Source organism: Chiloscyllium punctatum, chromosome 44 (assembly GCF_047496795.1).
Source record: "Chiloscyllium punctatum isolate Juve2018m chromosome 44, sChiPun1.3, whole genome shotgun sequence".
In the NCBI taxonomy this organism is placed as follows: domain Eukaryota; kingdom Metazoa; phylum Chordata; class Chondrichthyes; order Orectolobiformes; family Hemiscylliidae; genus Chiloscyllium; species Chiloscyllium punctatum.
Genome location: NC_092782.1, coordinates 53028581 through 53041618, shown reverse-complemented (window position 1 = coordinate 53041618; position 13038 = coordinate 53028581). Strand labels below are relative to the sequence as shown.

Sequence of the window (13038 nt, the reverse complement as noted above, 5' to 3'; positions counted from 1 at the left end):
TGTGAGATCCACTCCCCCCAGTCTGTGAAGCAATTGCAGTTTAGCTAAATTAATAAGGAGCCACTTACGATGCCAAATAAAAGTGCTGAACCAGCTATTTAGTCTCCGGAACGTTTGCTTCTCAAAAACCGGGGGAGCATCTGTATAGGATACAACAAGCGGGGGAGAACATTCATTTAATAAGGACTATCTGACCTAACCACGAGTCCAGAAGCATCTCCCATCTTTGAAAGTCTTGTTTGATTTTGTCGAATAATTGAACAAAATTAGCTTTAAACAACCAATCAAGAACTGGTGTAATGAATATGCCCAAACACATAAAACCCCACCATGACTACTTAAATGGGAATCGAAATTTGCCCTCAAGACCTACCACCTTCGTAAGACCACCCATAGGTATAGCCTCTGATTTTGCAAAATTAATCTTGTACCCCGAATAATTACCAAACAAGCTGATGCATTGTACCAAGCGAGGAACCGAAACTGCTGGATTTGACAAAAAAATGAAGACATTGTCCGCGTACAACAAAATCTTATGTAATTTTGACCCCATTTCTGGAGCCGATATATTGGGATCCCTACGAATTAGATTAGATTAGATTACTTACAGTGTGGAAACAGGCCCTTCGGCCCAACAAGTCCACACCGCCCCGCCGAAGCGTAACCCACCCGTACCCCTACATCTACATCTACATCTACCCCTTACCTAATTTAGCATGGCCAATTCACCTGACCTGCACATCTTTGGACTGTGGGAGGAAACCGGAGCACCCGGAGGAAACCCACGCAGACACGGGGAGAACGTGCAAACTCCACACAGTCAGTCACCTGAGGCGGGAATTGAACCCGGGTCTCAGGTGCTGTGAGGCAGCAGTGCTAACCACTGTGCCACCGTGCCGCCGTGTCTTCCACCAATGGTTCAATCACCAAGGTGAAAAGCAATAATAAAAGGGGACAACCCTGCTGGCTGACCCCAAAAATATTTAAATTGCTTGATCGTACCCCATTGGTGATGACCGCAGCGAGACGGTCACTGCAGAGAACCTTTATCCATCTTATAAAGGTTTCGCCCAAGCCAAACCGCTCGAGAGTATAAGAAAGATACAGCCACTCAACTCGATCAAATGCCTTCTCTGCCTCTAGAGGAATCACTAATCTCTGTATTGACTGTTGTTGATACACTTGAATTACATTAAGCAGCCTCCTAACATTATTGGAGTATCTGCAGCTCTTTATGAAGCCCGTCTGGTCCTCTTTAACCATAGAAGGCAACACAGTCTCCAGCCTTAACGTAAAAGTCTTAGAGAGGATTTTAAAGTCAACATGTAAGATTGAAGTGGGCCTGTAAGAAGCACAGTCCTCCAGGACCTTCCCTTTTCAAAGAATAAGCGAAATATTGGTCTCTCTTGGAGATGGTGGGAGACCATCATGACTGTACAAGTCATTGAACATGTTGAGCATCGGGCCTGAAAATATGTTTATAAATTCCTTATAGAGTTCGCTGGGAAGTCTGTCCGGACCAGGTGCCTTTCCACTCTGAAGCTGCTTCACAGCCTCCTGCACCTATTGCTCTGATGAGGGGACATTGAGAAAAGACCTTTGCTCAGGAGTCACATCCAGGAGATCCAGATCCTTGAAAAAGGATACCATCTTGGCCCGCCCCTCCTCATAACCCTCAGACTGGTATAATTCAGAGTAAAATCTCTGGAATGCCGCATTAATTTTTTTGGAATCACACGTTAAGTTCCCAGACCCTTCGCTAATTGACATGATGGCTTGAGGGGCACTCTTTTTCCTGACAAGATATGTTAAGTGGTATGAAGATGTGGATGTACTATAAGAGAGCTAAAAGCAGCAGAACTACCGGATGCAGCACCAAGTGTTCTCAATAAGGCAGCAATGTTACACTTGCTCGAACAACTCAGTTAGCTGGTTGCCTGCAGCCAAAACAAATTTGAATTTGGCCAATCAGTTTAAGTTATATCCCGAGAAATATCAAACTCCAATCAAGTTTGAATTGAGTATATTGACAATCTTAAGAGCCCGTGACACAATCCAATGCTTTGCGGGTATAAGACTGGGGAAAATTGAACAGTTGAGAGGAGAACAGCCAAACCCAGCATATAAATAGATTGCCTGAAAAAATAACTCTCTTAAAAAGGTACCTTTTTGATCAGTAACCGGTGATGAAGAAATTCCTAAGAAGAAGAAAAGAAGACACAGGAAGATCTGAATAGATGAACGAAAGCTTTCTGGTTTTGAGATAAGTCTTGTTTTGTAAATCTTAATTAGGAGTTTTATCGGACTAGTATTATAGAAGAGAAGGTAACAGATAGGTTAGAGTAAGGAATGGTAAATAGTTGTTAGCTAATTATTCTCTGTTATATTTTAAGAAATAAAGTTGTTAATTTTTACTTTAAATAGTCCTTGGCCACTTGAAATTTGACAGATGACTACACAGAATAAATCTTTTCTGTGTTGTTGGTTTTAAATTAAGCAGGAGGGTTTACCCCATGTCATAACATTAAGTACTTGCCTGGTTTGTCACCATGCTCATACAACCTTTGCTTTGTGAATGTAAGCTCCTTCTTTGCTGTCTGTGTGAGGACAGAATTCAATGCAGACCGCAGTACTGTAATCCTCTGTAGCTTGGCCGATGAGGGCCTGTCAAAATAAGTCTTCTCGGCTGCCTTCAACCGTGCTTCAAGGAGACATTGCTGCTCACCCTTCTGCCGCTTCCTACTGGCAGAGTAGGAAATAATAGACTCTGGCAGTTCCCCAAAGGGCAGATGGACTACTAACCAAGTCTGAGTTAATGTCTAGGAAAGCTCGAAATTCCCTACAGAAATACTCCATAAAACCGTGATCCTTGAGGATAAAGGGATCTATTCGTCAGTGCCTCAAACCCCCTGTAACGTCCTTAATCTTAACCAACAGGTACACTGGAGCATGATCAGAGATGGTAATGTTACCAATCGTACAAGATGCCACCAAGTATAGGGTTTCCACGGGGGTCAGAAAAAAAAACAATCTTGGTGTGAGATCTGTGTGGATTGGAAAAATATGTAAAATCCCTGCCTCTAGGGTGATATGCCTCCAGATGTCCACCAACCCTAACTCCACACACAGGCCCACTTATTGTTTAGTTTGTACAGAGGGTATCGGGGGCCTTTGGGCAACCTGTCTACTATGGGATCCATAAGACAATTAAAATCTCCCCCTATAATGATATGCCGCGACTCGAGACTGATCAGTTTAGAGAATGCATCGCCAGAAATTTGAGGGGATGGGCCGGAGGCTATAGACTTTTAAAACATTATATTCTTCCCTTTTTATCAGGGCTTTGAGAATTACAAACCTCCTTTGAGAATTACAAACTTTAACACACTCTAGTAACTTAAATGGGTGATTTCTCCAACCAATATAGGCACTTTCCTACTTCTGGTATTAAAAGAGGAAAAGTAAACTCAATCAAAACCATTCTGCTGTAGTTTCAAATGCTCCCTATCATCCAAGTGTGTCTCCTGTAACAAAGCAATATCCACTTTTTACTTTCTACAACTTGAGAGTACCTGTTTCCTCTTAATTGGTGAGTAACTCCCCTTGATGTTCCAGGTACACTATTTAATCAAGTCATTAGCCATAACCTTCTGGAGTAACATTTAGATTCCAGAGAGGAGGAACTCAAACCACAAATCACCGAGCCTTAGTGTCACAAGATTGTTTGAACATAAAAACTACATAAACTAAACCCACTACAGTTAACAAGCCGACAAAGCTATTAAAGAATATATGCAACAAAAACCAAAAAAAACCAAATAAAACGCCAACAGCGCTGAATAGGGGAACTCACCCCCTGCCCAAAGGAGGCATCTACATATCCCAAAACACAACTTCCCATCCTGCTGCCAATTCTGCAGCCAGGGCATTTAAATACCTGAACTGGGCATAAACTGCCCGTAAGTAGGCATCCAGCCATCCCAACCATTTTCCCTCCTCTTAGCTCGAGCCACATTGCAAACACAAGCAGCAAAGAAAGAAAATACACAATGGAATGACAATGTGAACAAAGAATTTTTTTTTAAAATGGTAAGTACCCACCCAGCCTTTGGTATAACTTAACTTAGAAATTGAAAGCGCGCATCCCAACCACCCCTGAGCATAGTTTAGACCAGATTATTACTAGTAAAGGGAAAAGGAAGCCCCAATCTGACTTCCTCTTTTTTTTAAGGAAAAACAGAGACATACCCAAACAACATGACTATTTGTAAATGCTAAATTGGTCAGATTAAGGTAATTTGTCCACAAAGTCTTTTGCCTTCTCCGACGTGTCAAAGAGATGTCCAGATCATCTGAGGTGATCGAAACACTGCCGGATACCTCAGTGAGTACTGAATCCTGAGCTCCCTCAATCTTCTCTTGATGCCATCATAGGAATTCCTTTTCCAGATCACCGCTGCTGAGAAGTCCTGGAAGAACATGATCTTATAGGTCTTTTAAACTAGGGCCTTTGGTCCTTCCCCTGGATTCTGGAAGCTTCCACGATTCCCTCCTTATCTCTATCATGATGAAACTGCACCAAGATAGGATGAGGATGTTGACCCAGACCTGACCTCCACACCGTGACCTGGTGAGCCCTCTCAATCTTCAAGCCTCACATTCCAGCTTCCACCTTAAGGAACTTTGGCAACCAGTCATCAATAAATTTCACTGGTCGCTCGCCTTCCAGCAGGCCGACGATCTGAATATTTTTTCTCCTGACCCTGTTTTCGAGGTCATCAACCTGGTCAAGCAAATTACAGACCTGCATCTCCAGGACCTAGGTCCTACCCTTGGAGAAATCAGTATCAGCTTCCACCACTGTGACCCTGCTTTCTACTTAATTCATTCTTTACTCCAGGTCTCCCAGCTGCTGTTCATGCTTCTGCAGCAGGATAGAGTTTGGGGCCAGATTCTCCTTTGTTTGCTTGGCCAACATCTCGCTAGATTTTGTGAGCTCCTTCACCAGGACCTGGTAGGAAACCGTGTCTGAGAATCCTGCAGGCTGGGCCAGGGCCAGGCCTCAGACATACCTTCTCCCTTCAGTTGCTCTCTGACCGTTTCCTGGGCCTCCACAACCTTACCAGAATCCCAGGATCTGGTGGAAGTCTGGGTAGGGCAGGCTAGGACTCCATCCCACTTGTGATGCAGGGTGGAGCTCTGCAACGCAATCTTCCTACATACCGCCATCTTGGATTCCCCCTTCACATCAGATTTAGCCAAGCCTGATATGTCAACTCTCTCCCTATTTGTGTCTCTCATGTTCTGGCATCTGTGGTAATGGATCCTATTTTTTATTTCTTCTTTTGCTGCAACATCGCTAACTGGTTCCTGACTGCCTTTGAGAAAGTGGCGGTGATCTGTTTGCTTGAATCACTACAGTCTATGGGAGGTAAGGGCATCCAAACTGCTCTCAAGAAAGGTTCCAGGATTCGGATCCAGTGACAGTGAACGAGTGTCGGTACAATTTCATGCTCAGATGGTGAGCTTGCAGCTGGTAGTGTATCAATACATCCTTCATCCTTCTTGTCCCTGGCTTTGAAGTTGCATTTTTACTTTTATCCAAACTACAACCCCCTCAGATGTACGAGCAACAGCAAAATCAAGTGGGGAAGAGAAGACCAAGTCAGCTTTCTTTCTGCAGTAATTCCAACCCAAGGATTCCTGCTGTTGACCAACATCATTAGATACAGGTTAAGCAATAATTAGTTTAATTGGCAGTTGGCACGGTCGTGCACTATATAAGCATTGCTTACCTACCCTCCAACAGTCTCTGCTCTTCAAAACAGTTATTGGAATTAAAGAGCATTGAAGAGCAACTAGCATTGAAGAGCAATGAGACATATCTGCTGTGTGATGATGCTCCTTTAACAAGGTTACTCTGCCCTTGGGTTTTTTCAAGAGGGGTTGTAAAAGGCAGAGGTTCCGATTTGTCTGGGTTTTGGGATATTCGCTAATGGCTAACAGATACTGTCAAAGGCAACAATCAGGGAAAAGGCTTTTAGGTTTTTTAAAAGCAGTTGTACAGCGAAAGGGGAGTGGCCAGTTCTCCCAGTTCAGGGATTTTTCTGGTTTGGTGTAGTCTTAGCAGTTAGTTTTAGCTGGGGACAGAGAAGCTACTGCAGTGTAAAGAGGTTCCATGCTCCAGCACATGATCCCTGGCTGATCCTCTCTCTCTCTGACATCTCTCCTGTAAGAACCTGGTTTGAATTTACATTTTTGCCAAGGGTTGTGTTTATGGGATGCTGCAGGACATTGGAAAAGCTCTTTATTAAGTTGCGGGTGATATCACGTCTGTCAGTTTTTTCCAAATCATGGTTATTATAAATTCTGTTTTCTTTTGTTTGTGTTTCCATTGGTTTGCGTTGCCTTCAGTGATGTGTAAATAAATTCTGTTGTACTTGACCAGTTGCATCACTCCTGGGATATCCAGCTTACATCTGCCTGAAACTCAAAAAGTTAGGCTCTGGGCTTCCTTAAAATGTTTTGAGGGGTCTGGTCTGGCCTGGTCCATAACAGTTGTAACCAAGATTTATCTTTCAACTGATGCCAAAAGCAGTGAGTCCCTTTATGATGAGCCTCTGCTGATTACGAGACTTGTGGTTTATGTTGCCATCAGGCTTACAGTTATGTTCGGCCCAACAGAGAGATGGCTATCCTTGCTGATGCTGGCATTTCCAGCCAGTAACAGTTTCCCCTAAAGTGACTGCTGACCAACTCTCAACTTCTACAAACTCTTTCCTTACACTATTGTTCATAATACTACTGCCTGGATGTAAATCTCTCTCAAGTACAGGGTATAGGATGACACTGGTATCTGTGGAATAGTTTACCGCAGCCCGAACATATTATCAGGAACCTTCTGGAACTAGTTCAGAAGGTAAATTTCCAGTTTAAATGGATGGGCTCACACCTATCCGTAGTTTCTGGTTTCTGTGGTAGGTCTTGGAATGTATTTGCCGGGGGTGGGGGGGGAAGCTACTGTATACCATCCTTTCATTTTCATCTCTTTTACATGTCTCAAGTCACTGTAACATCATGGTATGCACCACTCTCATTACAATATCTATTTGCCTTATATGACATAAAAACAAAAAAACTGTAGATACTGGTTGTCAAACGAAACCAGTAATGGCTGGAGGAACTCAGCAGGTCTGGCAGTTTTTGCACGTTATATGTCAGTTTCATCTGATTTTCCATAGATGCAGTGAATGGTTTTTACCTTCACTGGGATGTGTGTACCTGAAGAATTGACACTTAGGTTAGCATCTCGTGTATAAAGAACTAGACATGAGCAACTTGCTACTGCAAGATTCAACAGATATTTATTACAGCCATTGGTATCTACATATATTACAGTTACAGACAGTTTCATGTCTGGGCTAGTGCTGAGCAATTCAGTTAAAATTTGTAGCACAACTCCTTCAGAGTGTCATTCTGCAAGTGGATCCAGTAAGATGGAGACGGAGACCTTTCTACTCTCAGGTCACATGCCATGCTATGGTGATGACATAATGAGCATGTCTCTTAGATACAAGGCATGCTAGCTGAGACACAACATAGCCAGCCTAAGTAGACAACTAGCACCTGAAGATTCAAAGGCAGCACTGTCCTTTTAGAAATAGTCTACTTCAGGTACAACTTACTTCGTGCCTAGAAATGGCAGGAAATTACAAAGCAGACAAAGAATTAGTTTGTCAGTTTCTAACATTTATGAGATGTCCTCTCAGTAGATTGCAACCCTCTATCGAAACATAGAGACCTGACTTTTTGGACAGGCCAGATTTTCATTTCTCGGAATGAGTGTGCAACAGAGTTCCTGGTGTAGCATCCTCTGACCGAATTTCCGGGGAAATTGAAGCTTTTACTGGACAGTTCCCCTATGCCTGGAATCCTCTGAAAGTATCCATTAAAATCAGAGGTCTTCTAAAGTCAAGTAAATGGTTACTCAGGACAACAACTGTCAAAGTGGTAATTTGTAATGCTGGACCTCAATTTACAGAACATACTGCTGGGAAAAAGGAGGCGTGACAAGGGCCCTGTCAGAATGGAAAGGGCACCTTCACATTCCTGAAGGAGCCAGGGTTGGGATCTTCCATCAGCAATAGGGAGTACTTCTGCTTTTGTTATATAAAAAAAATGGAATGGAAATCTTCCCAAGATTATCACTCGTCAGAGAATCCAGCTCAGAATGTGACCAGGACAAGGCAGGAATAAATGTACACAGCTTATCAAAGATTGGAGTTACAGTGACAGTGACTGACATCTTATTAGATTCCCTACAGTGTGGAAACAGGCCCTTCAGCCCGACCAGTCCACACCGACCCTCCGAAGAGTAACCCACCCAGACCCATTTCCCACTGACTAATACACCTAACACTATGGGCAATTTAGCATGACCAATCCACCTGACCTGCACATCTTTGGACTGTGGGAGGAAACCCATGCAGACATGGGGAGAATGTGCAAACTCCACACAGACAGTCACCCAAGGCTGGAATCGAACCCAGGGCCCTGGTGCTGTGAGGCAGCAGTGCTAACCATTGAGCCACTGTGCTGCCCCAAATTGTATTACAGATTGCAATTTTATATTCCCTGTCACACAAAACAAACCACACAAGCACCAGCCAGGGATTCCAAAGCAAGGAAACAAAATGCGTCCTTAAATGCTTTAAATACTTTCATTTCAGTTTGGAAAGTGTTCATCTGGAATTCCGGTAAGCCCAAATATTTTTGAAAAATGGTTTAATATGGGGCAGCACAATAGCTCAGTGGTTAGCACTGCAGCCTCTCAGCGCCAGGGACCTGTGTTCGCTTCCAGTCTCGGGTGACCATCTGTGTGGAGTTTGCACATTCTCCCAGTGTCTGCGTGGGTTTCCTCCGGGTGCTCCGGTTTCCTCCCACAGTCCAAAGATTTGCAGGTCAGGTGGATTGGCCACACTAAATTGCCCGTAGTGTTTAGGTGCATTAGTTAGAGGAAATGCAGAGAAATAAGGAAATGGTTCAGGGTGAGTTCTCGGCTCTCTTTGGAGGGTCAGTGTGGACTTGCTGGGCTGAAGGGTCTGTTTCCACACTGTAGGGATTTTAAGTATTGAATGGAAATGGAGTGGGAGGGGGTTGGTGTTTAGTTAACTGTTGTTATGATCATGACTACATAACACAAAAGTTTTATTAGGACTTTATTTCAACTGCCCTGGAGCTGACTTGTCCTCATTTTTCACAACATTAATCACAAACCTTCCTTCAGCAACCAGAAAGATTAAAAGATTGGTGGCGTGGAAACAACATACTGCAGGTGCTGGCAATCTGGAAACAGAAAATGCTGGAAATATTCGTCAGGTCTGGTAGCGTCTGTGGAGGGATAAATAAAGAACACTCCGCAAATTTAAGATACTGGAGATGCCAGAAATAGTTTCTGATGAAAGATCACAGCTCCAAAATATTTACCCTCCACATGTTGCTGAACCTTCTGTTTTCATTTAAAAATACTCTACGTAATATTGTACAGTTGTAAAAAATCTTACTCCACATCATGTAAGCCACTCTGACTCTCATCAGTCCTGTGAAACCACCAGTGAATATCCAACAGGAAATGACTGCAGATTACCATTGTGCGTTTACAAACCAGAATGGCCAGATGCTCCAGGAACACATTGAGGTTAATGGGCAGCAATACAACTATGCTCAAATGGTTCCGAATGGGATCGTCAGCCAAAACGAGCATTGATACAATTACCCTTGAGCTAAGCGGCTTGCTCATCCTTTTGTTTTTAAATTCATTCTTGGGATAAGGTCATCTCTGACTAGGCCTACATCTATTGCCCAGCCCCAATTACCCAGAGGGCAGATAATAGTTTACCACATTGCTGTGGGACTGGAATCTGAACTTTTGGATGCTGACTGATGGCAGTGCAATGCTAATGCCACTGGCTAGTAATCCAGAACCTCAGGCTAACGTTCTGTGGATACAGGCTCGAATCAAACCCTGGCAGATGGTGAAACTCAAAAAATGGAATTGAAAAACAAATCTCGAATAATGGCAACCATGCAAACACTGCAGATTGTTGTAAACACCCCATCAGGTTCATCAATGCCCTTTAGGGAGGAACTCCAGTTTATACTGCAGTTAGCTGGATGGCTGGTTTGTAATGCATTGCGGTGCCAACAGCGTGGGTTCAATTCCTGCACTGGTTGAGGTCACTATGAAGATTCCAGCTTCTCAACTCTGCCTCTTGCTTGAGGCATAGTCACCCTCAGGTTAACCCACCACCAGTCTTGTCTCTCTAATGAGACATGGGACTACGGTGACTCCAAGCAGAGAATGTGATACAGAAAACAAAACCCTGGGAAATCTATTATATTAGCAAGCTTTGAGAAGGTTGGTAACTCAGGTTGAGGTTCTGGATGTAGGTTTGCTTGTTAAGCTGAAGGTTCATTTTCAAATGTTTCATCACCCTACTAGGTAACATCTTCAACAAGCCTCCGAATGAAGCACTGGTGATGTAGCCTGCTTTCTATTTATATGTTGGAGTTTCCTAGGGTAGGTGATGTCATTTCCTGTGGTAACATCATTTCCTATAGCGATGTCATTTCCTGTTCTTTTTCTCAAGGGGTGGTAAATGGGATCTAAGTCAATGTGTTTGTTGATAGAGTTCTGGTTGGAATGCCACACTTCTAGGAATTCTCATGCATGTCTGTGTTTGGCTTGACCTTGGATGGATGTGTTGTCCCAGTCAAAATGGTGTCCTTCCTCATCCGTATGTAAGGATACTAGTGAGAGTGGGTCATTTCGTTTAGTGGCTAGTTGATGTTCATATATCCTGGTGGCTAGTTTTCTGCCTGTTTGTCCAATAGCGTGCAAAATACCGTGCAAGAACTGTAACAAACACTACATTGGACAAATGGGCAGAAACTAGCCACCAATAAGCTTAGGGTTGCTGCTGTAAACACTGTTGCTGTCAAACTTGCCTCGTTTCACACTTCCTGATGGAACACAGTGGTGTCCAACAGACAATCTGTATTCATACATGGGAGATTTCCATGGAGGTAAGCTTAAAAACAACCGAATTGTATAGATGGGGTTTAAATTTATCCCTGGGAACAAGTGGGTTAACAGGATGTTCTGTTGCCATCAGGAAAAGTTCAGCAACCTTCATAGCTGACAGTCACCATTTGCACTTGGAGGGAAATGTTGGAGGTTATTACCCAGTTTAATATATTTTGTAGTCTTCTGCTTCTTGTTGGCAGCAAATGTAAGTGTATTAAATGTGTTCATAAAAATCATCAATTGGGTGTTTACATAAATACATCAGATGTCCGTTAATATTTTGAGTTTCAGCTTCAATCATAGCAGAGATAGTTGATGAGTCTTGGAGCAATGTTCAACTGGTGAATCACATGCAATCTTTGAGGACCAAGAGCTTTCCTTAAGACCATTCTGCAGTGGTGTGATAAACTCAGCGGCATTCCTAAAGTAAAATAAAAATTTGTTTAAGAACAATTGCTAAAAGACAGATTGACAGACATGCATCATCCTCTCAAAATCCACAATATTTGGTAAGAACAAGAGTTAGAGTCATAGAGATGTACAGCATGGAAACAGACCCTTCGGTCCAACCCACCCATGCCAACCAGATATCCCAACCCAATCTAGTCCCACATGCCAGCACCTGGCCCATATCCCTCCAAACCCTTCCTATTCATATACCCATCCAAATGCCTCTTAAATGTTGCAATTGTACCAGCCTCCATCATATCCTCTGGCAGCTCATTCCACACACGTACCACCCTCTGCGTGAAAAAGTTGTCCCTTAGGTCTCTTTTATATCTTTCCCTTCTCACCCTTAACCTATGCCTCTATTTCTGGACCCCCCGACCCCAGGGAAGACTTTATCTATTTATCCTATCCATGCCCCTCATACTTTTGTAAACCTCTAAGGTCACCCATCAGCCTCTGACGCTCCAGGGAAAACAGCCCCAGCCTGTTCAGCCTCTCCGTGTAGCTCAAAATCATCCAACCCTGGCAACATCCTTGGAAATCTTTTCTGAACCCTTTCAAGTTTCACAACATCCCTCTGATAGGAAGGAGACCAGAATTGCATGCAATATTCCAATAGTGGCCTAACCAATGTCTTGTAGAGCCATAACATGACCTCCCAACTCCAGTACACAATACTCTGACCAATAAAGGAAAGCATACCAAACACCTTCTTCACTATCCTATCTACCTGCGACTCCACTTTCAAGGAGCTATGAACCTGCACTCCAAGGACCTTACCATTAAGTGTATAAGTCCTGCTAAGATTTGCTTTCCCAAAATGCAGCACCTCGCATTTATCTGAATTAAACTCCATCTGCCACTTCTCAGTCCATTGGCCCATCTGGTCCAGATCCTGTTGTAATCTGAGGTAACCATCTTCATTATTCACTACACCTCTAATTTTGGTGTCATCTGCAAACTTACTAACTGTACCTCTTATGCTCGCATCCAAATCATTTATGTAAATGACAAAAAGTAGAGAGCCCAGCACCGATCCTTGTGGCACTCCACTGGTCACAGGCCTCCAGTCTGAAAAACAACCCTCCGCCACCACCCTCTGTCTTCTACCTTTGAACCAGTCCTGGATCCAAATGGCTAGTTCTCCCTGTATTCCATGAGATCTAACCTTGTTGAATGCCTTATTGAAGTTACATATAGATCACATCTACTGCTCTGCCCTCATCAATCTTCTTTATTACTTCTTCAAAAAACTCAGTCAAGTTTGTGAGACATGATTTCCCACGCACAAAGCCACGTTGACTATCCCTAATCAGTTCTTGTCTTTCCAAATACATGTGCATTCTGTCTCTCAGGATTCCCTCCAACAACTTGCCCGCCACTGAGGTCAGGCTGACCGGTCTATAGTTCCCTGGCTTGTCTTTACCGCCCTTCTGAAACAGTGGCACCACATTGGCCAATCTCCAGTCTTTCGGCACCTCACCTGTGACTATCGATGATAC

The 13038-nt window shown here is 43.4% G+C and overlaps 1 protein-coding gene across 2 annotated transcripts in view; it reads right to left on the bottom strand.

Moving 5' to 3' along the window:
* Window positions 1-7342: 7342 nt before the first annotated feature.
* LOC140466991 (ankyrin repeat and SOCS box protein 13-like) overlaps window positions 7343-13038 on the bottom strand; it is a 39970-nt gene continuing 34274 nt past the window's right edge. For both annotated transcript variants that reach the window (XM_072562944.1, XM_072562947.1), the window contains one exon: window positions 7343-11507. In XM_072562944.1, coding sequence (XP_072419045.1) covers window positions 11380-11507 — 128 coding nt within the window. In that variant the 3' untranslated portion in view covers window positions 7343-11379. The remainder of the gene's footprint in view (window positions 11508-13038) is intronic.